Source organism: Sceloporus occidentalis, unplaced genomic scaffold (genome assembly GCF_023333645.1).
Source record: "Sceloporus occidentalis isolate IW3139 unplaced genomic scaffold, rSceOcc1.0.p SCAF_119, whole genome shotgun sequence".
Classification (NCBI taxonomy): domain Eukaryota; kingdom Metazoa; phylum Chordata; class Lepidosauria; order Squamata; family Phrynosomatidae; genus Sceloporus; species Sceloporus occidentalis.
In genome coordinates this window covers 3982-31094 of record NW_028317099.1, presented here as the reverse complement: position 1 = coordinate 31094, position 27113 = coordinate 3982, and the positions used below count along the sequence as shown (strand labels likewise).

The following is a 27113-nucleotide window of genomic DNA, read 5'->3' as shown; positions in this document are numbered from 1 at the left end:
ATGGGGGGGATAATGAGAACGGGGAGAGAAAATGTATTTGTATTTTGAAATTGTTAGAGCAAGTAAATGTGTGGCTGCAAGGGCAATAGGAAGCCAATGTTTGCGTGTAAGTGTAACCGTGAATGTGCAGGTGTATGTATCTGTGGACAGGCAATTGTAAGGACATATGTACATTTGTGTGTATTTTGACAGGTTATCCATACTTTTACTGTTTTGGGTCTAAAGGTAATAGAATGATTCACTCTAGTACATGTAACTCAAGGCCATTATTTAGTATTGTTTTAAATTACTATGCTGAGTGCAGCAACTGTAAAAATGCCCGCCATGAACCAGTTTTGTGCCCATCCTTGGTTAAAATTGTGTGTGTGTGTGTGTGTGTATGTATGCAAGGTTAGAATAAGTGTGTGTGGGGGGGGTGACAGTGTACAAGTTAGACTGTGTGTGTGTCTGCATATAGTGTGTGTGAGTGGAGTGGAGTGTCAATGCATGGTGCTACAATTAGTGTATGTGTGTTAGTGTGCAATGATAGACCGCGTGGGGTGTCAATGTTAATATCCTCCTTCAGGTGTTCAAAAGGTCAATCCAAGTAGATGTTTATTGAGCACATGTTAATTGCAATTTGTAGGCTTTAATAATTGCTAAGTTCACTTCCCAATAATAATGTTTGTGAACTAATGTCTGTTCTGTGGTGTAGTGATAAAGTTCACCTGCCTGATATAGGGAAGTGGGTGCGGTAAATTTTCAAGTAAGCAATCGACAGCTGTGCTGCAAAGTGCCCCTGGAACTTTTTTCAAATGATGGCAACTATTCCTTTAAGTATGCTTTTAGGAGAAAGTCATACATGCTGATAATGTATAGTGATATCAGACAATGCCTGATTCTTCAGTAGACTCCTAGTTACTAAATATGTAGGAATGTATTTAACCTCTTCTTTCCTTTAACCAGTGATCTATCCTGGCCTAAGCTTACTAGGCCAAGGGTCCAGTGGGGAAACACTGCCACGGGCCAGGTCGCCCTCTTGGGCAATCAGGCCCTTCCGTTTGCCGCTGCTGAATGAGACATTTACAAAGTGATCTGGCAGCCGTACAGGGAGCAGCTGGGGGTGCTGCTCTGGGTCACCCCTAGGGCAGCACTCGATGTAAATACACCGTTGTGTTCTCTGAATATCTTTTTTACATTTAGCCAAAAACTTATATTGAGGCCACAACCCATGTTTATCAATTGTCACTTTTAGTTGGCCAACCTAACACTAAACCACTTATCCCATTATTGTGTATAAGATATATATATATATATATATTGTGATCAGGAAGGGATGTGAAGGCTTAATTTTTAACTCCCGGAACACTGTCACTCTCAGTACCTAAGGATCAGTGTGTCAAGTACAGAGGGTGACACAGAGACAAACGTAATGTTTCAAAACATTGACTTTGTCATGTGGGCATCAGTAATCACAGCGATCAGCTGAACCCATGATTACCATTTGGGAAACAAAGAGAGGTGGTAAGTATGCCTGCTCAGCCTGTTTTTGTGACAATTTAACTCGTCATAAGGTCCTAATCAATGCGCCGCTTATAACTAGTTCACTTGTCATAAGGACATGAAGGGGTTAAATCTCGCATACCTTTTTATCATAAAAAAGTACATATTTTGCCATTAAGACCTTCCGTAATATCACTAATAAAAATATTAAGATGTACGAGTCCCAATACTGATCCCTGAGGCACCCTACTAGTAAATCATTTGTCTGAATTTACACCATTTACTACAACCTTCTTCCTCCTGTCACTCAACCATTGTGACGTTCAAACCTAAAGACTGCAATTTATACGTTTGAATGACTGTTGAATGCTATATTAACAGCTCCTCCCAGGTCACTTATTTTAGTTACCCAGTCAAAAAAGAAAGTTAGTCAGTCAGGATCTCCTTGTAGTAAACCTGTGCTGTTTCTGAGCATGCATGCCATTTACTTTAAGATATTTAACAATCATATCCTTTAGCATGGTTTCCATTAATTTGCCAACTACTGACCCAAGACTTACTGGTACGTAGTTGACTGGTTCTTCCCTGCTAACTTTTTTGTGAAGTGCTACTACAATTCTTCGTAGCACTTTAAATAATTTTGGGTGTATACCATTGGGTCCCACGGATTTGTCTGTTTTCACTTTGGAGCGTTCCACTTGAACAACTTCCTCTGTAAACACACAAGTTTCACATGTAACCCAATTTCTCTTTTCTAACTGAGCACCCTCACCTTCATCTTCCTCTGCAAAAACATAAGTATTTATTTAAACAGTTGGTTAGATATGTATCCTCATTTATATAAATCCCTTCATTTCTCTTTAGTTTATTTATTCATAAAGGTTTCTTCATGCCCTCTGTATCTAAAATAGGTATATTATCACCCATTTTTGCTACCCTGGCAATTTTCTCCTCCTGTTATTTTGGCACATTTAATAATGTGTTTGCCTCCCTAAGTTTAGGTTTATATTTGCTCCCATCTTCCTCGTTCTGAGTCTGTTAATAGTGCCTTAAAGCTAGCTACTCCTCCTTCAATATAGCTGCCACATCTGTGGAGTACCACCATTGTTTCCTGTTTATTTCAGTCTTACTAATGTGTTTATTTTATTATTTAAACATAGAACATACAATACAAAAAAAAAATAACAGCACTGACCTGAAAGTCCAGGGTGCTTCCAGGTCAAATGCTGGGCTAATCAGATCGCTCCTGGCCAATAGGAGTGATCGGATCATTATGGCAGCCCACGGATGACCCTGCTCTACAAAGAGAGAGGGGTCATCTAGGGTAATTATGAAAAAACACAAATTATTAATAAATGAAATAATCATAATTATTACCTGATCACTTGTCGGTGACATTTTAAGTCGCTGATTATTGATCGGTCTCCCTGATTGATGTCAGCGGCCTAAACCTGTCACTTACAAGTAATCTGATGAAAAAAAATATTTAAAAAAAATGTAAATGCACATGTTCAAGTTTTGCCCCGATAGCTTCCTCAAAAAGTGCATGAACCATGCATGTGAGGTCTTGTTTGAATCAGGGGATCTTGGTGAACAAAATGTGGTGTTTTCTTCCACTGTTGCACTTATGGTGTGCAAGAAATTCATTGAAATGTATGCGTTAAAAAAGCAGTAAAATAATTTCCCTGTGAAGTTTGGCAGACATAAGTGAAGAAATGGCTAGCTGAAAACTGTCAAAACTACCCTAGTTGAACACCTTGACTTGTCTACTGTTCATAAATATATACTTTTATGGGGTAATTTACAGTGGGGGGCTTCCAAAATGTCCCAAATGGGATATGGGCCCAGGAAACCAATTTCTGAAAATTCTGAAAATGCGCATGTTCCAGTTTTGCCCTCATAGCTTCCTCAAAAAATGCATGAACCATGCATGTGAGGCCTTGTTGGAACCGGGGGATGTTGGTGAACACAATTTGGAAAATCTAAAGCAACATTGCAACATATGCAAAAAAAACAAAAAAATATAAAAATACCTCAAAATTTGGCAGCAATTGGCGATAAAATCCCTGTTTGAAAAGTGTCAAAATGACCCTAGTTGTACACCTTGACTTATCTACTTTTCATAAACATATAATTTTGGGGGGATAATCAGTATCTGTGACAACTATTGCAGTTATTAGACTACCATGCCAAATTTGAAAAAAATTACATTTCAAAAACGAGATGCATGCCTTGCAATATTTGCCCTATACTGGTCAAAATAGATAAAAATCCTGGCCATGTTGGGTGGTTTCCAAATCAGGACAACTTAATGAATATATTTGGGATAATTTTTTCCCATTGGTTCAATGTGTGTACAATTTGTATGTATACAAAACTGTAAAAAAATTCATTTTTTCCCCACTTTTTCCAGTTTATTTCAAACAAAACAATGTACTAACCAGCTTAATATGGTTTCAAATGAAAGCCCTACTTGTGCTGAAAAAAACAATATATGATTTGTGTGGGTGCACCAATTGATAAGAGAGAAATTACAGTTGAAGAAAGACATGGCAAAAACACAAAAACGGCTCCGGTCCTTTAGCGACACGTTAGTATCAAAATCCCGGTCCTGAAGGGGTTAATCTTATCTTTATATTTGATCTCACCTTCATCGTTCTGAGTCTCCTAATATCTCCTAAAAGCCACCTTCTTTTCCTTCAATATTTGTGCTACATTAGTAGTGGTTTCCCTTTTTTAATTCTTACTAACATGGGAGCCGGGCATTGTGGTGGGAGAATGTTTTGTTACAGTCAAAATAAAGGAAATTCTGTAATTAACCCCTTAAGGACCGGGCTCATTTTTCGTTTTGTACCCTGTGGGACCGAGGCTGTTTTAATACTTTTGTGGTGCTTGTGTTCAGCTGTAATTTTCTCCTCACCCATTTAGTGTACCCACATAAGTTATATATTGTTTTTTTCAGGACAAGATGGGCTTTCTTCAGATACCATTATTTTGATCGTATCATCTTATTTTTTTAAAAGTTTATTACTTTTATTTGAAAAATCTTTTACTCACCTAAAAAAGCAAGTAAAAAAACTAGCTAAATAGATTCTACTACTTGTCCTGGGTTTAGAAATACCCAATGTTTTTATGTTTTTTTGCTGTTTTTTTGTAAGTTATAGGGCAATAAGTACAAGCAGCGTTTTATGATTTCCAAATCTTTTTTAACAAATCTGGTCATTCTGCCTCCATCTCCTCTTTGGAATATCTTTGAAGCCGGTTAACTCAATTTAACCCATTCAAACCATATATTTTTGAAAACTAGACACCCCAGGGTATTCCAAATGCTGTTATTTTAACCCTTTCCATGCACCAATTATACAACTACACTTTGTCAAACTTTGTAATAGTAATTTTTTTTAATTTTTTTTTCACACAAATTGTACTTTATTTATAGATATACAGGTCCTGGTATATGCCACTGTCAAACAACACCCCAATATGTGTTCAGGAACATCTCCTGAGTGCAGTGATACCCGACATGCATGGATTTGTCGTGTTGTTTGAGATTTCAAATGCCACATTTGGGAAGTGCCCTTTTTTTGTCCATTTTGGAAAGTCTGTAGCTATGCCCTATCTTTGAGCTCAGCCACTCCAATTTACCCCATCAGCCATTTTTTTTATATTAGACACCCCTTGGGTATTTGAAGTGCTTTTATTTTAACTCTTTGTTGAGATTTTTGAGAAATTTTAGCACTTGCTCAAAATAATAAACTTTATTTTTTTATTTTATCGGAGCGGTCACAGCCCACCCAGAGGTAAGTGTTTGGTGTCGCTGGATGCCTCCTGATCGAGGCATTCCAGCGACACCATTTAAGTTTAGGAGGCGATCGTTGATCGCCTCCTAAACGCTTTTAAAACGGGCGTCCGCCGGCATACAATGTATGGCGGCTGTTGACGCCTCGGGGAGGGGCCAGACATGGCCCCCGATGCCGATCTCGGCGTTACTGAATGCCTCGACATCGAGGCATTACAGTAACGCCGTTTAAGCGAAGAAAGTGATCGTTGATCACTTTCTAAGCTTATTTTACTTTTTGACGGTTCAGGACCGTCAAAGGTCATTTAGTGACCTTCATGTCATGACGGTCCTGAACCGGCAAAGGTCGCGAAGGGGTTAAGACTGGGTCGCTGAGGTGGAGCATTTTGGAGAGAAGAGAGGCCAGTGCTCCACTCCATAGTTTACTAGCAGCAGGTGAGGAGTTCTGGATGTCCCAGATGGGTAATCACCTGTTAGCAATGCAATCAAGTTCGCATTTGTAAATACTAAATCCAGCAAAGCTTCCTTCCTTGTTGGCTTCTCTACCTAGCACAATCCCTGAAATTAATCTAGGATGCCTCTACTCTTGGCTGTTTGTTTTTTTCAGTCTACATCAAAGATATTAAAGTCTCCCATAATGGTCATAACATAGTGCAAGGAACTCAGTTATGCCATCCTTTATTAGTGCATGGGCTCCGAAAACTGCACACAGCACCATGGAGCAAGGGTATGGGCAGGCCAAAACAAAATAAAAATGTGTTTCCCACTATGTTTGCAAACAGCCATAGTCCTTGTAACATTCTAAAAGCATTCCTAACACAGTTTGGCCATAAGAAACTATCTAGGTACCCTACATGTTAAAAAAGTGTGTTACAAATTACATTTGGTTACATAATGCCTGCAGATTGCACATCACTGTTACAATAGGGGACAATGAAAATATTTAACAACAATTTAAAATTGATATATACGAATATTTTCAACTGCAGGAGAGATGGCAAGACTCCTTCCTTCTACAAACCAATCAGTGCCATAGCTCTTTCCTGGCTTAAATCCTACGTTTTTGATCCTTCTTTTAGCATTTCATTTGTTGGGACTTGTTCCTCTTCCCTTTTGCTATCTGTTGTTGTCCAGGGGTCAGTTTTTGGGCCTCTACTCTTCTCCATTTACACCTTTTCCCTTGGATAACTACTATCTTCCCTTGGCTTCCAATCCACCTATACGCCAACAATACCCTAATCTAGATTACTCTCCTGATCACTCTTCTAACTAGGGCTGCAACTAACGATTATTTTAATAATCGATTAGTTGGCCGATTCTTTTTTCGATTAATCGGATAAAAAAAAATGCAATTTTTTTATTTAAAATAATGTAATAAAAAACTTACAATTTACACTTTCATCTCTTTATCACAATGGCATTTCCCTATTCACCTTCTTATTTTACTGACATAATAAAAGCTACAAGAACCCAAACAGTGTTTCTCAAACTAGGTTTTAATACAAAGTTATTAGTAAATATTAATTCATATGGTAACTATTTTTCATATTTAATAAAAACTATGAGAAAAAAGCCTTGTTTATATTTTCTTTTATTTACCAAACTGCCCCCAGTTATGCACATCTGACCCCCAGCTTGCCACTCTGCCCCAGATATGCCTTATACCTCCTATATGCCAGAGATTCCACTGTGCCCCCGATATGCCTTATACTTATATGCCAGTGATATGCAACTGAGCCCCTGATATACCTTATATGCCTAATATTGATATGCCTTATACCCCCTATATGCCACTGTGCCCCCTGATATGCCTTATAACTTCCAATATGCCACCCGCCCCCATATATGCCTTATACCTCCCTATATGCCACTGTGCACCCTGATATGCCACTCCGCCCCCCATAAATGCCCTGCACCACCCTGAAATTAATTATACTCCCTGATTCACCACTCTGCCTCCCCAGATATGCCATTCTGAAATTCATTATACACCCCATACACCACTCTGCCTCCCCCAGATATGCCACTCGGCCTCCCTGAAATTCATTACACACCCATACACCACTCTGCCTCCTCCCCCCTCCCATAAACCGCTCTGCCTCTCTCCCCCCTCCCATACACCGCTCTGCCTCTTCTCCCCCCTCCAATACACCGCTCTGCCTCTTCTCCCCCCTCCCATACACCGCTCTGCCTCTTCTCCCCCCTCCCATACACCGCTCTGCCTCTCTCCCCCCCTCCCATACACCGCTCTGCCTCTCTCCCCCCCATACACCGCTCTGCCTCTCTCCCCCCCTCCCATACACCGCTCTGCCTCTCTCCCCCCCCTCCCATACACCGCTCTGCCTCTCTCCCCCCTCCCATACACTGCTCTGCCTCTCTCCCCCCCTCCCTATACACCGCTCTGCCTCTCCCCCCTCCCATACACCGCTCTGCCTCTCTCCCCCCTCCCATACACCGCTCTGCCTCTCTCCCCCCTCCCATACACCGCTCTGCCTCTCTCCCCCCTCCCATACACCGCGCTGCCTCTCTCCCCCCTCCTATACACCACTCTGCCTATTGCACCCCTCCCATACGCCACTCTGCCTCTCTCCCGACTCCCTGGTGTTTTGTGAACCTCTGTTGCTGACAGGCACTTTCACTGGAGCTGGTAGGAACTATGCAGATCTATTGTACTTCGGCACTGAAGTGCAGCGTAAGTGAAGGGGAGTAACATCGTGCAGACCCCCGCCAGCTGACAGAGAGGATGATCCTCTGCAGGAGAGGTCGACTCTCTGTCAGCCGGTGGGGGTCTCAACGATGTGCACAGACAGCCTCCATTACTCCCCTTCACTTCCGCTGGGGCTTCTACGTCATGTGATGCTGGCGCTGAATTGTAGGAGCCCCAGCGGAAGTGGATTCTAGTGTTATAATCCGATCTCTGTTTGAAGTCGGATTATATAAGGAGAGGAGTTTTTCAGAGCATTTGCTCTTAAAAAAAACCTCTTTTTATAATCAATAAAAATCAATAATGAAAATCGTCAACGATTTTCATTATCAATTATTATCGATTTTATAGATTAGTTGTTGCAGCCCTACTTCTAGCTCACATCACCGACTGTCTTTCTGCAATTGGATCATGGATAGTATTGCACTACCTGAATCTTAACATCTCAAAGACTCTGTCCACATTTTCAGACATCTCTAATACTATTGACAACTCCACCATCTAACCAACTGAGCAAGTTCCCTGCCTTGGTGTCACACTTAACTCTACTCTCTCCTTCATCCCCTGACCTAAACATGCTGCCTTCCCTGAGAAACATCTCCCGAATTTGATCATTCCTCACACAAGAAACAACCAAAATATGTATTCTCTCCCTTGTGATGTCCTGCCTGGATTATTGCTAATCCCTGCTAACTGGTTTCTCCCTTACCCGCTTTAGCTAGACTAATCTTTCTCTTTCACTGTTCTTTATCTGCCAGTTGCTCCAATAGCTCCCCATACCCTCTGGAATCAAATTCAAACTTCTGACCCTGACCTACAGAGCCCTTAACAACCTTATCCAAATACACCCCCAACTGCTTTTTGTCCTCTCATGAGCTGTCTCTTCTACCATCATTACATCTTCCCACTTGTGTGTTCAGAATTTCACACATTTTGATTAGACATTCTGTACCCTTTCCCTGGGAGTTCCCTACCCCGTTCTGACTTTCTCCCTTGTACGCACATTTCAAAAGCTCTCTGAAAACCACCTTTTGCGAGAAGGGCTTTCTAGCACACAGCCAGCATCATAATCAGGTCATCTGAACTTGATCAACTCATCTCTATCCAAGCCGTTCTCTCATACGGTTTCTCTTCCCCCTCTACCTATGATTAAGCCCTCTTCTCCTCTTGTACCAGTTTGTTATTCTGTGCGATTTAATATTATTGTTACTGTGATGTATTTTGGCCAAATAAAGCGTCAACTTTGACTAACCAACAAATTGTACAAAACACAACCTCACAAATAAGAGTTGAGTGTATGACAATTTGATGGCTATAGCATCCCTTTAAGTTGGTTAGATATCAAGAGTTGTACACATATGTTTAATTATTCCCAGTGTCAAACTTATTCAAGTTTAAGGTTCACTGGTTCACTCTGGCAGCTGCATCAATAGGGATGTCATTAAGTGCATTGCATATTACATACTGAATACATTAGGTAATATATCCTCTTGAGTGCATGCTATCATGAGCTTATTAGGCAAACACCAAGTATTACTAGTTTATTTAATAATCCAAACTGGGGTCTGGCATAGTCTGTCTCAACAATAATTTAATGTAATTTAAACAAGGTCCTTGTACAACCAATGGACTCAATAGTATGTCCACTGAGTACTCTCCATAATTTAATTTAATGGATGAACCAACCCTAGCATGAATAAACCAAAAGAAGGTGAAGGCTGGCGTGAATAATCGTAAGTGTCAGTGATATGGGAGGGATAACATTATAAAAAGGTGCATACATAAATGTCCACACGCTAAACATACTGTATAAATAAATATTAGGTAACACATAGGCCGAATGCCCTTAGTCATTCAACACAATGTGTAAGACCAAGTGATATAGCTGTGATGCGAGGCAAAACATTGTTATGATTCACAAAACGGGAAGTGGCTATAAACAAATTAGCAAAAGCATTGAAAATGGCCACTTCCACCACTAGGTCAAGAAGAAGCTCCAGTCAACTGAAAACGTATGAAGCAACCTGGAAGAGGACCTGTGTCAATATTGTCTCAAGGTACTGTGAAAAGGATGGTTTGAGTGGCCAAAAAAACAAACTCAGAGGATCACAGCTGGAGAATTGCAGAAGTTAGTTGTGTCTACAATCCGATGTCACCTACATCACTACAAGTTATTTGCTAGGGTTTCAAGGAAAAAGCCTCTAACTCTCATCCAAAAACAAACTCAACCGTCTTCAGTTTGCCAGATACTTTTAAAACTTAAAATGGCATCGGGTGTTATGGTCAGAGGAAACCAAAATAGAGCTTTTCGGCAATAAACACCAGAGATAGGTTCAGCGCACACAGAGAGGCAGCCATTTGCAAAATGTCCTCATGCCCAGGGTTAAATATGATAGCACCGGTGTTAACCTGCCATGTATTTTCCAATCTCATCAGGCGTAGAAGAAACCGAGCTGTTATCTTGGCAAAGTTTTGACTAAGAGGGTGCCAATAATTGTGCCACCCATTTATGCATGTTTTTTCAATTGTTTGATATCCATGAGAGCCGAGTAGTTTTGTGTATTTTTGAAGAAAAAAATCAAAGGACTAAACAATAAAACAATATGAGCATTTTTGCTCATATTTACCAAGGGTGCCAAAATGAGTGGAGGGCACTGTAAGTTGTGGTGGGGTAAAGGTGATGGAAAACCTCTCCACTTGAAATTAAGTGGGTAGCAGAGACATTTACAACCGCCAGACAAGCCCAGGGTTGGAAAGCAATCAAGTAATTTTATAGCTGCTCCAGCGCTCCTCCCCTGCAGCCAGAGAACTGTCAGTTATAACATTCTCCAGCTGTTCAAACAGTAACAGGGTTTTCCATATCTTTGAATCAATGTTTATGCAGCTACAGGATCATGAACACAATAGGATAGGATGGGTGAACTGAAATTACTGTTTCCTCTCACATAAGGACTTTAAACAACTATATGGTGCTTTTGTGGACCAGTAACAAATAGGGTAAACTACCATCAATCACCTAGGAAAAATTGTAGAAAACTTGCTGTTTTATAAGTAATAAAAATACAGTAGAACATCTAAATGCAATCCAGTTACAATTTGCCCCCATAAACGGCCAGTTGGGCCAGTTGTAGGTGTATTACAATATATTGTATGAGTAACTGTGTTCACAAGATATAAAACAGGTGTTTTTTTTGTTTGTTTTTTTTAAATTTAATCATCACTTGTACAGACCCATTTTGTTGTTAATGCTACACAGATTGCCATTAACCTTACTTAAAGTCATTATAATTTAATTGGTATGTTTTTTGGTCTTTCAATATCAATAAATATTTTGACAAGGCTGCAAAGAGCATTGTATTATTGGAATCTGAGAATAAGGGATGCGTTAATTATACTAATAACATATACTTGCACATGTAAACATGCAGCGTGTGCATACACATAAAATGACAATTATACTAATAAAATTGTTAGTTTCACACTCACTCATATAAAACATTTTCAAATAATGTGCTAACTTACCTTCCTTTCAGTCTCCCCCCCAAAAAAAAAAAAAAAAATTATTAACAGCTCAAGCTGAAAACATATCCCAAAATGCTGATGGATTGAGAATTTTCATTTAAAATATGTTTATTTTGAAATTAAATGCTGGCACAAAATATTTCCCTTCATTGTTTCAGGTTATAGTGGAATCTCCCTTGTGGTGCAGGTTCAGAGTTTCTATTCCAAATGCAGAGATGTGGAACTGTCTCAGCAAATAGGAAACTGATCTGATAAGTAGGTATCCAAAACAGGAGCCAAGTTTATACCACACAGGCTGGAGTAAAAAACACAAAGTGGAACACATCCAGCTGACTCACAGAAACTAACTCTTCCCTCTGGGAAACGGTTGGAACGCCTCTTTAATGCAAATTAAAAGTCAATTGTCAATACTTCAAGCATTTCCAATGCCCACAGAGCAGCCAGGCAGGATGTTAGCGTGTACCCAACGTAGGATGATTGTATACTGTATCATACTCAAACCACTTCTTTCTAATGTAACTAAACACATATTTTTCGTACAGTCTGAGTTAATACTAGGTTTCTGACAAAAACTCAACCGGTGAGTAAGAATAATGTAGGAAGACTGAGAAAGTCGCAGGCTTGGATGTAACATAGGGCTGATACCTGACCACAAATTGAACTTTGCTTCTACTGTGGAATTAATTCTCTGAAAAGTTTGTATAATGTAGTATAAGTACAGGAACACAGAGGTTTACAATGCTAGTACAAAGTCTAGAAATACTTCTCAGCTGGGCTGTTAGAAATGAAAAGACTATCTGTGCCTGTTTTATAAGGAAAAACAGCTGGGCTACAACACCCTCCCTTTTCTTAATTCCCAATGACTCAAAACAAAGAGCAGATTGTCTGAGGTTAATGTAAAAAAAAAAAAAAAAAAGTTTCCTTGGGTTATCGCGCAAGATGGCCAGACAGAAATTAAGCAGAGCAGCTATTTTCTTACAGATTATCGCAATGGAATGCCAACATTCAAAACAACCTGGACTTGCGGTTGTTTTTTTTCTTCTCAACATACACCATGCATTCTTTGGCAGTATATAGGTTGCTTTAGGATAGTCCTCATGTCCCTAACATATTAATGCAGAAATCAGGCAGCAATGCGATACTGACATTACTGACATTGACTGGCGAAAAGTGGTCTTATTACCATGGCAAATAATGAAATCAGCAGAAGTATTTCATTGGTTACTAAATTGATATCATTTCAAACCTTACCTGGGCCACCTTTTATGAGAAAATTTCAAGGATTATAATCTACATAACAGTGAGATCCAATGTTGTACCTTAACTCATCTGCGAAGGCAGTTTGGTGATTAGGCTCCTTTGGTCTTTTCCATTTCATAATATTATGAAGAATGCAATTTCCAAATGAAAGGCAAACTGTCACAACAGTTCAACAGCCGACGCAAACATGTAAAACAGTTAATTACCATAACAATAAGTGCATCATATCTTGTAAATGTTTAATGTTCATTTAAAAATAGTCCATAAAAACAAGTAAAAAAATAAGATATTCTTGGTCCAGGGAGCACGTTTATCAAGAGATGAGGAAATGTTTTGCATATTCTATTTATAATATATTTCTCAAGACTAAACGTAGTCTTTATATACAGGGTGTTTCATCAAGGCTTAGGGAGAAGAAAATGCAGACTTTGGTGATCTTAAACCACGCGTTTCAGGTTACCTGAGGTGAAAATGGATAACAGAAAGAAAAAGAGAAACGATATGAGATATATCAGCAGGTAAGACACTAAGAATACTAAATATACTAAATTAAATTAACTAAATACATGTTCCAGTGTAAACACAAGGCTTTCTTTATCACTAGATTGCAAGCAGGGACCCCCTTACCTAATGTATAGGTTTGTCTTAGTCTGTCAGTTTAAGTTTTCTCAAACACATAACCTTGCAGTAAAAGCGAGACATCTTAAAAGTGGCCTCTGGGCAAAATAAGGAAATACAGGAGTGAGTCAGAGGTTAAGAGTTAGGGAGGGAGTTAGTATGCATGTTATGTTAGCAGGAGTGTATGTGTGGGGAAGTGTGTGTGTATGTTAGGGGAAGGGTGTGTTAGAATGAGTGTGTGTTAATGTAAGTATGATTGTGTTAGTGTGAGTGTAGATATGGTTACCAGTGCGTAGAGGGGGCCGAGGATCTGATGGGGACACTTGGCGCTGTCTAGCCTCCTGGCCAGAAGCTGCCAGCTCTGCCCTGCCAAGACGTGTACTGAAAGCTATTTAGCTGGCTACTTTTAACTTTATTTTCCTTCTGTAAGTTGCTCTGTTCATGTGCGAGCCTATGAATATTAGGTATAGATTAGCCAGCAGGCATGAGAGTCAGGAGGTTGAAGACTCCTGGACATAGCTACAGGCTTGTCAATATGTAGAAATTGGAATCGTCATTTAAGTGTATTTGTCTTTAATTTCCTGGTATGTCAGACGTTGTGTGAAATGTACTGAACCTTCCTAACAGAGACATTTTCCCCCAAATCATACCGTTCTATAAACGAAATAAGCCCATGCAATGCTGTTTGTAAATGAAATTATGGAATAAAGATATTAGAAAGCCTTGTAGACCCCAATACTTATTTAAACACATAGCAGTGTCCATTTTGTCCAATGTATTTTGCATGAATTTTTGCTACATGCATTCCTTTAGTTAATGAAGTTATAAAAGGTCTAATTTTCTTCCTTGCTGTGACTTCCTTTGAAACCAATTGCACTTTTGTTAGAGTTTTGCACGTACAATTGTATTCAGTTATCTCTTGGCATACTATTGCATCTAGCTACCATATCTATTAAAGCCCCCTCCTTCCCCTTTTTTCCCCACTGTGATCAATTAAAATGTTTCCAATGAAAATACAGGGCAACCATATCTGTTCATGGCATACTGGCCAAAATTGGCAGGAGAAATAAAAGTTTAGGGAATGTACTGAACTTTCATGTCTTATACAAACTGAGGACAGACGTGGATTATGGCCACTGACTAAAATAATTGAGATAAAGTTAAAAGCTGTGGAGTAAACTTCAGATTTAACCGGGAGACCCACCAGAGTATTTGTAGTAGCTTTGTTAAAGACAGAACATATGTTTATTTATTAGGGACCAAATCAATATATTACCATAAAAAGCCACACAGCCTTAATCTTGGCATATAAGGTAGCATTTAGAATGTGAACCAGCACATTGCTCCAAATTCAAGTTCCTTTGCTTATAGTGTTTATAATGTAAAATATTTAAAGGAAACTTTCTATGATTTACGTTGTGTCCAAAATCTGTCTTTATTAAGGTTCCAGCAATGTCTCTTACCTTTGATTGACCCTATGATCTCCTGTACTTTCTGAGTGTCATTTCTGTCAGGCCGACAGCTTGGGGTAATTTCCAGTACATAATCTGGACCATACTCTGTGAAGAACTGAACGTGAAAAAACAAAGATGAAATGTAACCATTGACATTGCAGAACTTGCACCGACACAGACCCACACATACATATCAGCCCGATTCTGGTGTTGTTTCACCCCCGTTTTAATCATTCACCATACATGCATATTTAGAACTTAAATAACCCCTGTTATTGAACAGAAAAACAGCTGAGTGCTTAAGATTTGGAAATGGTGGCAGTGCACATTGCAAGATAGAGAAACAGACATATATGCTTTGATTTTAAAGCTCTGTAACCTTTTAACCTTCAACTGCTTTTATGACCTACAAACTCAACCATCAGTTTACATGCCTGCCTATTTCTAACCATAGCAGCCAGCTTCTTTCACTGTTAAGCAATACTGATGTACATACACGGATGCCAACTGCAGCAGTCCCAACAATCATACTTGCATTCTTACTACCAGCTTTCCGCACATGCAAACAAGAAAAAAGATGGGGAGCTCCAACTGTGCACATCATGGAGGGTTGGATATACCAGCAAAGAGGACTCAGAAGATGGTTGGTATGTTATTAAGGCCATTTTTTTCTTTTCTTCAAATGTAACAAAAACACAAAAAGTACTATTTTGTGTGCCATTTATTTTATAAAACCTTACCTATTTCTGTCCAACCTAAAAAACTAAAAAAAAAAAAACCATGAAACAAGCTGCCACTGATCAACAAGACAGTAATCGAAATGGACTAAAGTAAGGCTCGCGAGTTGTGTTGGTACCACCAACCCCCTTTCATTAAATGCAAAGTGAACCTAGGCTCTTTGATGTTGGCACAGTTTGTAATATGCAGGTACATTTTCTAAGCCATTCTTCCCAAGTATCAACTGCAATGCTAATCTCCACTCTCTTATTAAGAAAAAAATTCTGCTGGCTTTAGAAAGTATTTATAAAAGAATTAAAAAAAATGAAGAAAAAGAAGAAGAACAAGGGCAGTCAGAAGAGACATAAGAGGTATTATACAAAACCTGAGGAACAAGGAGTTAGTATTTAAGTCGCATACAGAGAAGTCTTTGTTATACCATGTCTTCTAACAAAACATTCATTCACAGTCTTAAAGAGGTTGGATTGACTCAGGTTTAAATATGTGTCCTCGAGTCCCTCTCCCCTCTGGGTTTTAGAGAAAAACTTATGAAAGTAGCGTACCTCATGGTCTGGGATTTCTGAAGATAAGGTCCTACCGAGGATAAGTGCTGTCAAGTATGTCCAGCATCTAGCAGTGTTGGGGAGGTGGTATCCTCCTGCCAAAATTAGAATTGAATTAATGTTAAAGTGAAAGGTAACCAAGAACACAAAGAAATTTACTGGTTTGCGATTGAGAAAAATACAAAAGGTAGAGGTAAAATAAATAAAAAGACAAATTAAATTTGCAGGAGAGGAAAAAAGGAGATTGCAAATTGTAGTAAAATCTTAAGTATAGTGCAGAAACTAAGTTTAGACCTAAAATTAATAATACTGCTGTGTAGAAACAGGGTCCGCTTAAAAATGGTTAGCATAATATACCGTATTTGCTCGATAATAAGACGAGGTTTTTTCCAGTCTGACTATGAGACTAAGATCCAGATCCCCCGCAGCGATGCAGGGGACCTGGATCCTCCTGTGTTATGCGCCCCCCCCCCCCAACTTACCGGTGCTTCTGAGTCCCCGGTGCTTAGTCCGGGCAGCGTGTAGAGCTCTACGCGATTCGCGTAGACCTCTACACGCCCGGACTAAGCACCAGGGACTCAGATGCAGGGACCTGGATCCTCCTGTGTTATGCCCCCCTCAACTTACCGGTGCTTCTGGGTCCCCGGTGCTTAGTGCGGGCAGCGTGTAGAGCTCTACGCGATTCGCGTAGAGCGGAAGTTGTCTACGCGAATTGCATAGAGATCTACACGCTGCCCAGACTAAGCACCGGTGGACTCAGAAGCACCGGTAAGTTTGGAGGAGGGAGGGAGTGTTAAATGGGGGGCATAAGGCATTTATGGAGGCAGAGTGCTCTGTGAAATGCCATTTTAACCCTCTATACGCCACTCTGCCTCCTGAAATGCCTTATACCTCCCTATATGCCACTCTTCCCCATAATATGCCTTTTAACCCCCTAAATGCCAGAGTGGCATATAGGGGTATAAGGCATTTCTGGAGGCAGAGTGGCACATAGGGGTCAAAAGGCATATCATGGGGCACAGTGGCATATAGAGGGTTAAAAGGCATATCATGGGGCACAGTGGCATTTAGAGGGTTAAAAGGCATATCATGGGGCACAGTGGCATATATGGGGTATAAGGCATTTCTGGGGCAGATGTGCATAACTGGGGGGCCGGTTGAAAAAAAGGAAATAAAAACACAATTTTTCTCAATCGTAGCTTTTATTAACAAACAATAGTTTACATAGTTTACATGAATTAACATTTACTGGTAAAACTTTTTTCCTATAGGGTCGTCTTATATTCAGGCTTTTTCTTTTTTTCATAAATTAATATTCAGATTTTGGGGGGTCATCTTATAATCAGGGTCATCTTATAATCGAGCAAATACGGTATTAGTGTAATGGTTAAAACAGGTTGGATGAAAGTAATTCAATATTCTCACCTCCACCCAGGACAAGTGTAGGTATTTTCCACTGAAGGACATATTTTACACACTTTCCGATGCCTTCTGGGGTCATATTAAAAGAACACATGGGGTCCCCAGCAATGGTGTCAGCCCCCAGTTGCAGAACAACCGCCTCAGGGTTGAAGGTAGAATATACTTCCTTCAAAATGCTGCATTAAAAAAAAACAGACAAAAGGAATGGTTAAATAAGATAAGTTTCAGCCACCGGTGCATATATTGCTATATTAAATATATATGATTACTAACAGCAATCACACTCCTATCATGCCCAGGCATACCCAGATTCCAGCATGTACTGGCTGACTTGACATGATAAGAGTGTGATTGCTAATAGCAAAGTGTATTTCTAAATATCATTTATAGAGTACTAAAAACATCATATAGGACATGGTACGATAAATTAGCATAAGATTACTTTTTTTTTTTTTTTTTTTACCTTTCACAAACATCGTAGTATTTGTCATCCTTTATTCCATCTTGTAAGGGGACATTGACACTATAAAAACGCCCCTTCCCCAGGCCAATATCACACACATCACCGGTGCCTATAAAATAGTAAATATTTATAAACTTACACAAGATTAGTCATAATGGAAACTAGAAGAACATTTACACTTGAACGCAAAAATAAAAACAGGACTTAATTTTATATTGTGTTTCCATCTTGCAGCTTAAAACGCATAAAGGTATAAACAAGCAAACATGTGGAAACCCATCTGAAAAGCAAATAGATGGGTCACAGTTGGTTTAATCCTGAATTCAGCCAGTTGGGTAAGAAGTTTCAAGAAGGCCACTGTTAATAGCACTGACTTGAGTGTATTCAGGTACATCTTTTCGTGTTTGCTTTATTGCTATGGTAAGAGCTTACAACCAGTCATGTCTGAATCATATCAAAAGCTGCCCAGAAACCAAGCACTTCCAGGTTCCTACAGCAGCTGGACATTATGTCCAATGAAGGTGACTGCATATTAAAAAAGAGGCGAAAAGGTCTGATTAGAGGAACCATATGCAGAAGTATTCTCAGGACCCCACTAATTGTAAATGGTGTCCAGTTAACCTTCAACAAACCACAGAGGTACAAAGTCTAAACTGTAACTCGCAATCCATTTTAATACATGGATACATGGATAGTGACATAAGAATAATATAATCAACTGCCCAATATAGTCAGCCAATGTATAATTTTTTTAGAATAGCTTTGTGCACATTCATAGCTTTCTTAGTTTTGTTTACTGTATTTGCTTGAGCTCCATAAATGTACAACCCTTTCTGTAAAGTAAGCCTTCAGTCTTAAAAAAAAAAAAAATTAATTTTGTCTTTTTGAACCCATCTTCTTCAAAACTGTACACAATGCTCTAAATAAAGTCTCATCAGTGATGTACAGAACAACGCAACCTACACAAACTGGCATCCTGACGTTTTCCCTGTACACTACACTGCCTTCGCGTCTTTAAATCTTTTGAAATAATAAACTCAAGGTCACCTTCTTTTCATATCCCTTTAGGTAAACAACCTGTTTTTATTTCATTATTTTAGCTTTTAAACCTGAGGTGGAACAACAACATATTGGTAACTTACATAGGCATTATAAATGTAGTTTTTCCATTGCACATGACCAGAAGTCCTAAAGAAATAACATAACAATACAGTATGAAGAGAAAATAAATAATACAATATCAAAGCAACTACTATGGATTTGATAAAGCTAACTTACCTGGGAAAAATCCAGGAGAAAACTTGTGCAGGGAGACAGTCATAACTTTAGAAGTGAAACTAAAGGCATCTTCAACACCTGAAGAAAAGGAAAGGCGAACAATAATGTGCCATTGTGATTACAATTACCTACGTGGTGCCCTCCTAACTTCCAAAGTTAAGTACCTTTACTTTTTGCTTATGATATCATCTGCTCAAAGGGGTTAATCATCAGTCATTTGCAAGGCACAGAGTCAGCATCAGATAATTAATTGGAAACAGATCATTGGCTCACTAACTCAGCTGTCAGGAAGTTATTTTCTTTAAGGTTGGCTCATGCACAGTTCTTGAAAATAATTGTTTATCCCTTGTTATCACCAAAACAATGGACATATAAAACTTCACATATCACAGTTAGTAAAATGACATGAAATAGAATAGCATTGTTTACCAACTGTGACATACGGTTCTCCCAAATAGTTTGGTTTTTCACAGGCTATAAGAAATATTTCAACTTACTGACATCATATGTAAACTAAAGGACTGACCCCAGGAAATTTCACCTGGGTTTTTTTTTTTTGTTTTTTTTTTTAAAAGCTAAAGAACTTAGTTTTTTTGTAATGTCATGTCACTGACAATTATGGGAGGCCAAATCAGATCATCCGCTAACATTCTTGTATTGACGTTAAAATAACATCAAACGAGAATAATGAACAGCAAGGAGATGAGCAAGTTTGTTGGCGAATCTAATTTTGGGAACAAAACAATAGAATTCTTTCAAGTTTAGAGTGTTTTTAGTTTGTGGCATGTAGGCCCAATCTTCTTCTAGAGGCACACAAATTGTGAACTGTGACGAATATGCCAACTCAGCGCTAAATATCCAATTACAAAATTTAAATAAATAAAGCTGTACAGATGTCGGCAATCTCAATATATAGTTTGAACTGCTTGAAAATCAAGACCAACACAAAAAAAAGGTCAAAACTTACCATCCCCATGATGTAAATCCATATCTACGTACAATACTCTGTCATGCTTCTGTCGCAGTTTTAAGATACCTAGAACAGCATCATTAAGGTAACAAAATCCAGATGCTTCATCTCTGTAGGGGAAAGAGATTTAGTGGATCTTAAATCCCACATGTTACAAGTCTATCCCAATATGATACATAACATTATAAGAAACTGATTTGGAGCCACCTATTATACCTACCTATTCCATTGAAGTTACTAGTTACGGATTACTTATTATGACATAGTATTCATAGAAAGCCACATTTTGTAGCATCAAATTTGTGTATTAACTTTTTATATTAAAAATACAAGATATCTATTATGCTGCATATTTCTATTCTGATCAAGCCTATCATTTGAAAAGGCATTTCAGAGAATGGGGCTATCCTCATAAACTCTTAAGAAAGCATTTAAGAAGGTGCTTGATACAGATCGGGAATCACTCTCGGCCAATGTATCCAGTCCGGATTCCTCCAGAGTTATATATATGACTCATCACAGAAGGGTATCCAGAAGATTTTTAAGATCTATTGGGTGTTTTTGAAATTACCTCTCAAAACACTGAGAGGTAATTTCAAAAACACCCAAGAAAGAAAGACATTTGAAGCCAAAATGATACATTTTTATGATTGTAAAAACAGAGGACTTAATGTGGATTTGAGCTTCTTAGCACACTATCAAAACTTCCTATAACCTGTGCTTTTTTTCTCTTCTTCTCTCTCTCCTACACGCTCACCCCTGCTCCCCCTCTAGCCTTATCTGTGCAGTATATGCCACTATTTACTATTTACGACCCTCTTAGTTTTTTGTCTGCAAATTCTCTACCGTGTTGTTTTAACCCCTGTTTTAACCCTGTATCAGAACATGTACTGGTCAGTTTTAAACTGTGTTTTTCACTTGCTTGGTCAGAAATGCTTTTGACTTGATAAAGGGAGGACTCCCGAAAGCTCGTCTATTATTTTAAATACTGTTAGTCCAATAAAAAAGGTATTACAAGATTCTGCAACATTCTGTTTTTTTGCATTCAAAAGTATTACAATCCCATCCCACAATTATCACTAGGAGGTCGAGATATGATTCTCCACAGCTATACCTTGCCCCTAGCCACTGGTACCTCTACCTGGTTTGGGAATGAACCCGAAAGGCATGTATAAGTGTGGGAGATGTGAAGCCTGCCAATATATATATTGGCACCATTCTTTTTTTTTTTTCTTTTTTTGGGACACGACAGGTATGTAGAAATGTCGTAGTGCAGGAGTAATCCATATGATTATGAATATGTATGGGGGGGGGAGTACATAGCAAAAACCTATAGAGTACTCAGGATAAGAGTACTTGAACATATTGACTCAGTCAGGTACATTCCATTCTCTCACCATGTCAGGCAATATCATAATAGTGTAGCTTCGTGTTTGAGTTTCTCGGCAATTGAAAAGATCAGGTGATCACTTAAAGTTAGCAACCCCCAATGGGTTGAATGAGGGATTTTCTTTTGCCCGATTCATTGAATAAGGAGAAAAAAATAACATCAAACCGTATTTGTATGTGATGGATTTACTTATAAAAATATGTTTTTCTCCTCTTGTCTACCACTATGGTTCCTGGTTTCCCTTAGGTTCTGATGTGGGAACCCATCATATTTTAACATTAGGGATCATCGGATGGCTCTTTCTTCATCCCTCCCTTGATCTATATTTTGATGATGTATGATGGGTGGGTTACTGTTACACTGCACACACTTTATAATCAGCAGTAATAATATTTACATGTGAGGACCTAAGGTACATAATATCCTAGAAAGAAATGGACAAAGATGCAGGTAGATAATAACAATGTGATAAAACAAAGGGGTATGACTCAGGGCAGAACCTTTATTAGAAGGATTATCGACAGTGGGCGATCGGTGTCCAGCTACCGTACAATCAGGGGTAGGATTTCAGGTGTGATCGACTCCTGCATAAAGCTATGTGTCAAAATGCAGTAGAATGCCTCTCTGGATCGTCCCACTGGTCTCAGACCTCAGAAGGAAGGCTTAAAGAACCAATGAGCAGAGAACTCCCCTTAAAGTTTGTCCAATCCATGGTCTGGGAGGGAACCAATTAAACTGTGTGGGTGTGAGGATGTTGTCCAATAGATGTTTTGGGTGGGTGATTTAAGCAGTATTGAGCTACTCGGGCACACAATCCCCTGAAGAAAATGTACCCAATGCTTTGAAAGGCATGTTGGGTTTAATATATTCTTTTGATTGTTTGTTATAATCTTTTGGTAGGGCGGCCCCAGGATTAATGTTAGGCGAGACAGACCTGTTATTTTAATTCCTCTGCATTCCCAGTCACGAATTGCGTGAGGAGTCTGAGAGAATCTTTGAATATGCACAATCAGAGTCTACAGAATAGGAACAATGTTAGACTGATATTTTTGCCTGTAGTCAGTAACCTATATGCAGAGCAGGGACTGCTAAACTTACTTTGTTACATAGCATTGGCTTTTTAAATTTTTATCGAATTATACACACTGAATTTATTGAGCCCTCTTGTAACACTTACTTCTTTGCATGATGCCAGCCACCTGGCCAATTGATAGCAATACGAGTTTTCCCCTCATTAAGATATTCTGCAGCAGTTATTGTTGCACCTCCAACAGCAGCAGCATAGTCATATATACCTTCAGTGATGGGGCAGTCATAGCCTGCAGACAAGCAAATAAATTAGTAAGTTCTTTCGGCCTACCTGTACACTTCTATATCCATCAGCACATAGCTGAATCCTGGAAAAAACTACAAAACAAAAAAAACTTGTATACACTCTACTAACAATCTCCTACAATCCCAACTATTCTTATTTCCTGTAACCTTTGCAAAATGGGTATTATTTTCAGTCACCATAGTTTCCAAAGTACCTAAGCCTTGCTTATTCCATTTTATTCCAAGTTACATGTATTACATATGCATGTTCTACTACTTACCCAATCCATATTCAACTGTCTCTGGATCATCATTATCACCCTCTTCACTCACTTTGCGGAGGTGTTGTAGGTATGCATCAGTGTGAAATGCAGCCATCTCTTCCATGGTTGCAACCTTGGGCTTTACAACTCTATATATTAAAATAAAAGGTGTCACCAATAATCCCAAATTAGCAATAGTTGAAGTTGATACATTTTATTGGGCCAACACAAAAAATTATGTAAAGTTATATAAGCTTTCAATTTCTCAGTGGTCTCTTCTTTGGATGAAAATATATATATATTTCAATCCAATTTTCTCAATTAGCAACACAATTCATTTTATACTTGGCTTACACAGGGATGAAAGTAAATGATCTCTTGTCAGTTGACTACACATATACACCATTTCTTAATTAACAAATGAGACACTTGGAACTTTTTTATTTGAAACTGTTATAGCACATTTCACCCTAGAAATAGAACGTTCTAGGAATTGTATTTTAGGTGACAGCATACAAATTATAACAGCTTACTCAATGCTCAAAAATAACCAGATTTCTCTCAGACAAGAGCAACAAAAATAAGTACATATGTGGTCAGAGATGCAGAGATACTCCTTTGTTCATCATGGCTCTACACTGACATACATAAACCAAATGATAATGAATATAAGTGAAGAAATATACACATTGACAGGGACTCAAGACAGTTTATTGTTGCATGCAGCCTCGGCAACAAAGAATGCATACTAAGGTACTTTTTGTAAGCACTTTATATACATTCTTTACCTGTATAAGAAAGAGACAAAAAGTCACTTGCCTTTAGAAGAAACTGCAGCTCTAGAGCTGCACCATACACCCCCTCCAGGGTCTAACTTTTGCCAGTCACTAAAATGAAAGGGAGCCCTTTCTGCACGTGCTTGGTAGTGAGGGGTTTCATTAGACCCACCTACGATAGCTCACAGTACGTATAGTGTGGGTGCACTTTGGCTGAACCCATCTCCTGCAAGGCTAGTAGCTGGGGAGCAAGATAAGAGGGGGATTCTGCAGTTTACCTCCATGCACTTGCAAGGAGAAGTAACAATATTTGAAAGAAGTACTAAGCTATAATACAGATCAAAGTGTTCTTTTAAAAGGTACTGCCATGTGAACTCATACAAAGACATACCGTATTTGCTTGAATATAAGACAAGGTATCCAGCAAATACAGTACAAACATAAGAACATACATAAGCATACATACTGAGGATCCAGGTTCCTACCTTCACTGTGAAAGCTGGCTGGGGGAACCTGTCACAATAACTCTGAGCCTTGCTTTTTCCTCATCAGCAGAAAGCCATGCAGGTTCCACTCTTACTGACTGCAACATGTGACTACAAATGGAGCTTCTTACTGGATGAGCCTAGCACATGGCAGGAAGGCTCCCTTTGCCACTACTGATCATACTACAGAAGTTAAGTCTGTCTGTGTCTTTCCACATATCCCTTCTGCATGAAACAATTTACAATTGAAGTTTACAGTATAGTTACATTTTATTTATACAGCGGTAATATATCCTACACAGTCAATAGACTGAATGCAACTGCTGGACAACCATGGAAAAAAATCACCTTATATACCTCCCTTACCTCATATACTGAAGCAGCCCGTATGCCTCAATCAATGAATGTACCATGCTGGCCTGAAAGGCAGAGTGAAAAACTTGGTCAAAAGCATACATTAACAGTATCACAGCCAATAAATACTCTGTTCCCAAAGTACTATAGCATATTATAACTAGCCAATAATACATCCTTCTCTGCTCTTTATATACATATCTTGCCATAGCCTCTTAGCCTGCTATGTTGATTACTGTGCCCCTGTACAATACAATGCCGTTCAGGATATTCTGTTACATCCTTGATACCTCTTTGGTTGCCCATTCTATTAAAACATCTTTGTCTTTTTTTATCCAACAATATCCTCATTTTCTGTCATCGCCTTATTGTTATACGCACCTAACCTTGTCCTTTGTGTAATATGTCCTTATCAAAGCGTATACCACCTTCTGAATCTCCGCATATGGAGAAAGGGGGGTTATCACCATATTAACTAAGGGACTGTTGCTGCTGGCTTACCCACTCCTATGTCTGCAATGGCGATGAGATCACTTTCAAAGGAGAAAAAAAATTTTTTCTCCTTGAGCAAAAATACACTTTGCGTCACTAAACTTCCTGAATCTGCAGACCTGGCAGAGGCTATTGTTGTAAGTCATGATATTTAGTATGACTTTCACTGCTCAAACACAGCACTTAGATGATTTTTATGACAATGCTAACGAAGCCCTGCTTGAACAACTAAATAAAAGCTAGAACTGTTTAAAAAAAACTGCTTTTAAAAATATCTGATACTGGCTAAAATTAATTATTTTTGGTGGGAGTGACCCTTCAAATATCTGAACGAGAATCGTCATTAATACATAAGCCTATTGTCTGAGGCTGCTAATGCACGTATCCATCTCGTTGCAACCACATCCTGTGTTTCTGTCCCACCTCACACAACTTCCCCGCCTGTTCCTTGCAAAAAAAAAAAAAAAATCCAGGCATCTCTGTAATATAAACGTGACGGGAATAAGCGTTGTGGCGGTCACCGTCAGCTGTTGGAGAGCACATCCCATCATAACCTCTTTTTAAAACCCCACTAGTAATAGACTATATATCCCCCCACCACCCTCGGTTACTATGCTTATTGGCAGGACGCTGGATCACCGGTAAACTCCATCTCTCACCCTCCTCGGTACTTTGCTCTGCATACTGTCGCACAACTTCACATATTCCGGGCTATATATATAAACCGGGGAAAGCGATTCCTCCATCCCTTTCAAAAGAGTCCAGGTAGCCGGCTACAGGGCTCCTCCGAGATCAACACTCAAAACATTTCCCCCAGGAACAAAAGGCACAAAACAAACGTTCCTATCTTTCACCGCTTGTGCAAATAAGTTTCTCTTAGTTCCCTCAGATAGAAAGGTAACCGTAGAGGAGGCTTCCGTAAAGACACAAACGATCAGCTTTATCCCTGTTTAAATTATCATGAAGGGATGAACCAAAAAAAAGATTGTGACTGATTTCCAGTGTTTCCAACACACACACACTACAAATGGCCTTTCTTTGAGAAATTACGTATGTATGGTCCCTAAGGTTTCCATTCAGAGCTGTGAATAATAACATACAAATGTATCTTAATGTTTTATCATCATTTTAAACATATTAACTGTAATTTATGAAAAGACCACATACATCCCATTATTCTGGATTCACAACGCATTTCTCCCTAGAGTCCCTTCTTAGGTGTGACAGTCCCTCTTTTATCCTCTTGTGTCCCTCTTTACTAGGAGTTCAGGATGTTTGGCGGGTATGACTTATAATAATGTGTATATAAATAGTGGCAAATTGTCTCACATCCAGTTTGTGAACAGACAGTGACAGAGTAGATTAGCAGCTTCATGATTTCCTAATAAAACTTCCAGTATGGTAGTTTTGATGCTCTAGTGATGACATACCTTTGCCCAGGGGCGTTATATATGCTCTGCATCAGCGGGGAACGTGGGAAGGGATTGTATGTAGGAGAAGGGACAAGCATTGTCATATAGGTTTGATGATGTCATTGTAATGTGAGTTACATCACCACAGTGATGCACATCAAACAATGCGCTAGATGATGTAGTGCTCATCTTCCATGTAGTGTAAATGTACTACTAGTGCATACAATTGACTAGGGTGGAATATATTGTAGAAGTTTTACTACTACTTGTAGTTCATTTTTATGTCTTACTTTGTTAAGGCCAAGGCAGAGGACTGAACACGTGTGGTGTTATTTCTTAATATACTGTTCAGTAGTATATTTACACTACCAGCAA

General features: G+C 39.0%; 1 protein-coding gene across 1 annotated transcript; it reads right to left on the bottom strand.

Moving 5' to 3' along the window:
• Positions 1-13204: 13204 nt before the first annotated feature.
• Positions 13205-26072, bottom strand: LOC149282292 (histone deacetylase 8). Its single transcript, XM_089498358.1, has 11 exons — positions 25986-26072; positions 24847-24899; positions 23238-23368; positions 22820-22961; positions 20250-20362; positions 19283-19360; positions 18005-18113; positions 17545-17717; positions 16120-16214; positions 14849-14954; positions 13205-13227 (listed from the first exon to the last, which is right to left on the bottom strand). Exons 1-11 carry the CDS (start codon positions 26070-26072, stop codon positions 13205-13207), a joined length of 1110 nt encoding a protein of 369 aa, XP_089354484.1.
• Between the last annotated feature and the right edge of the window lie 1041 nt (positions 26073-27113).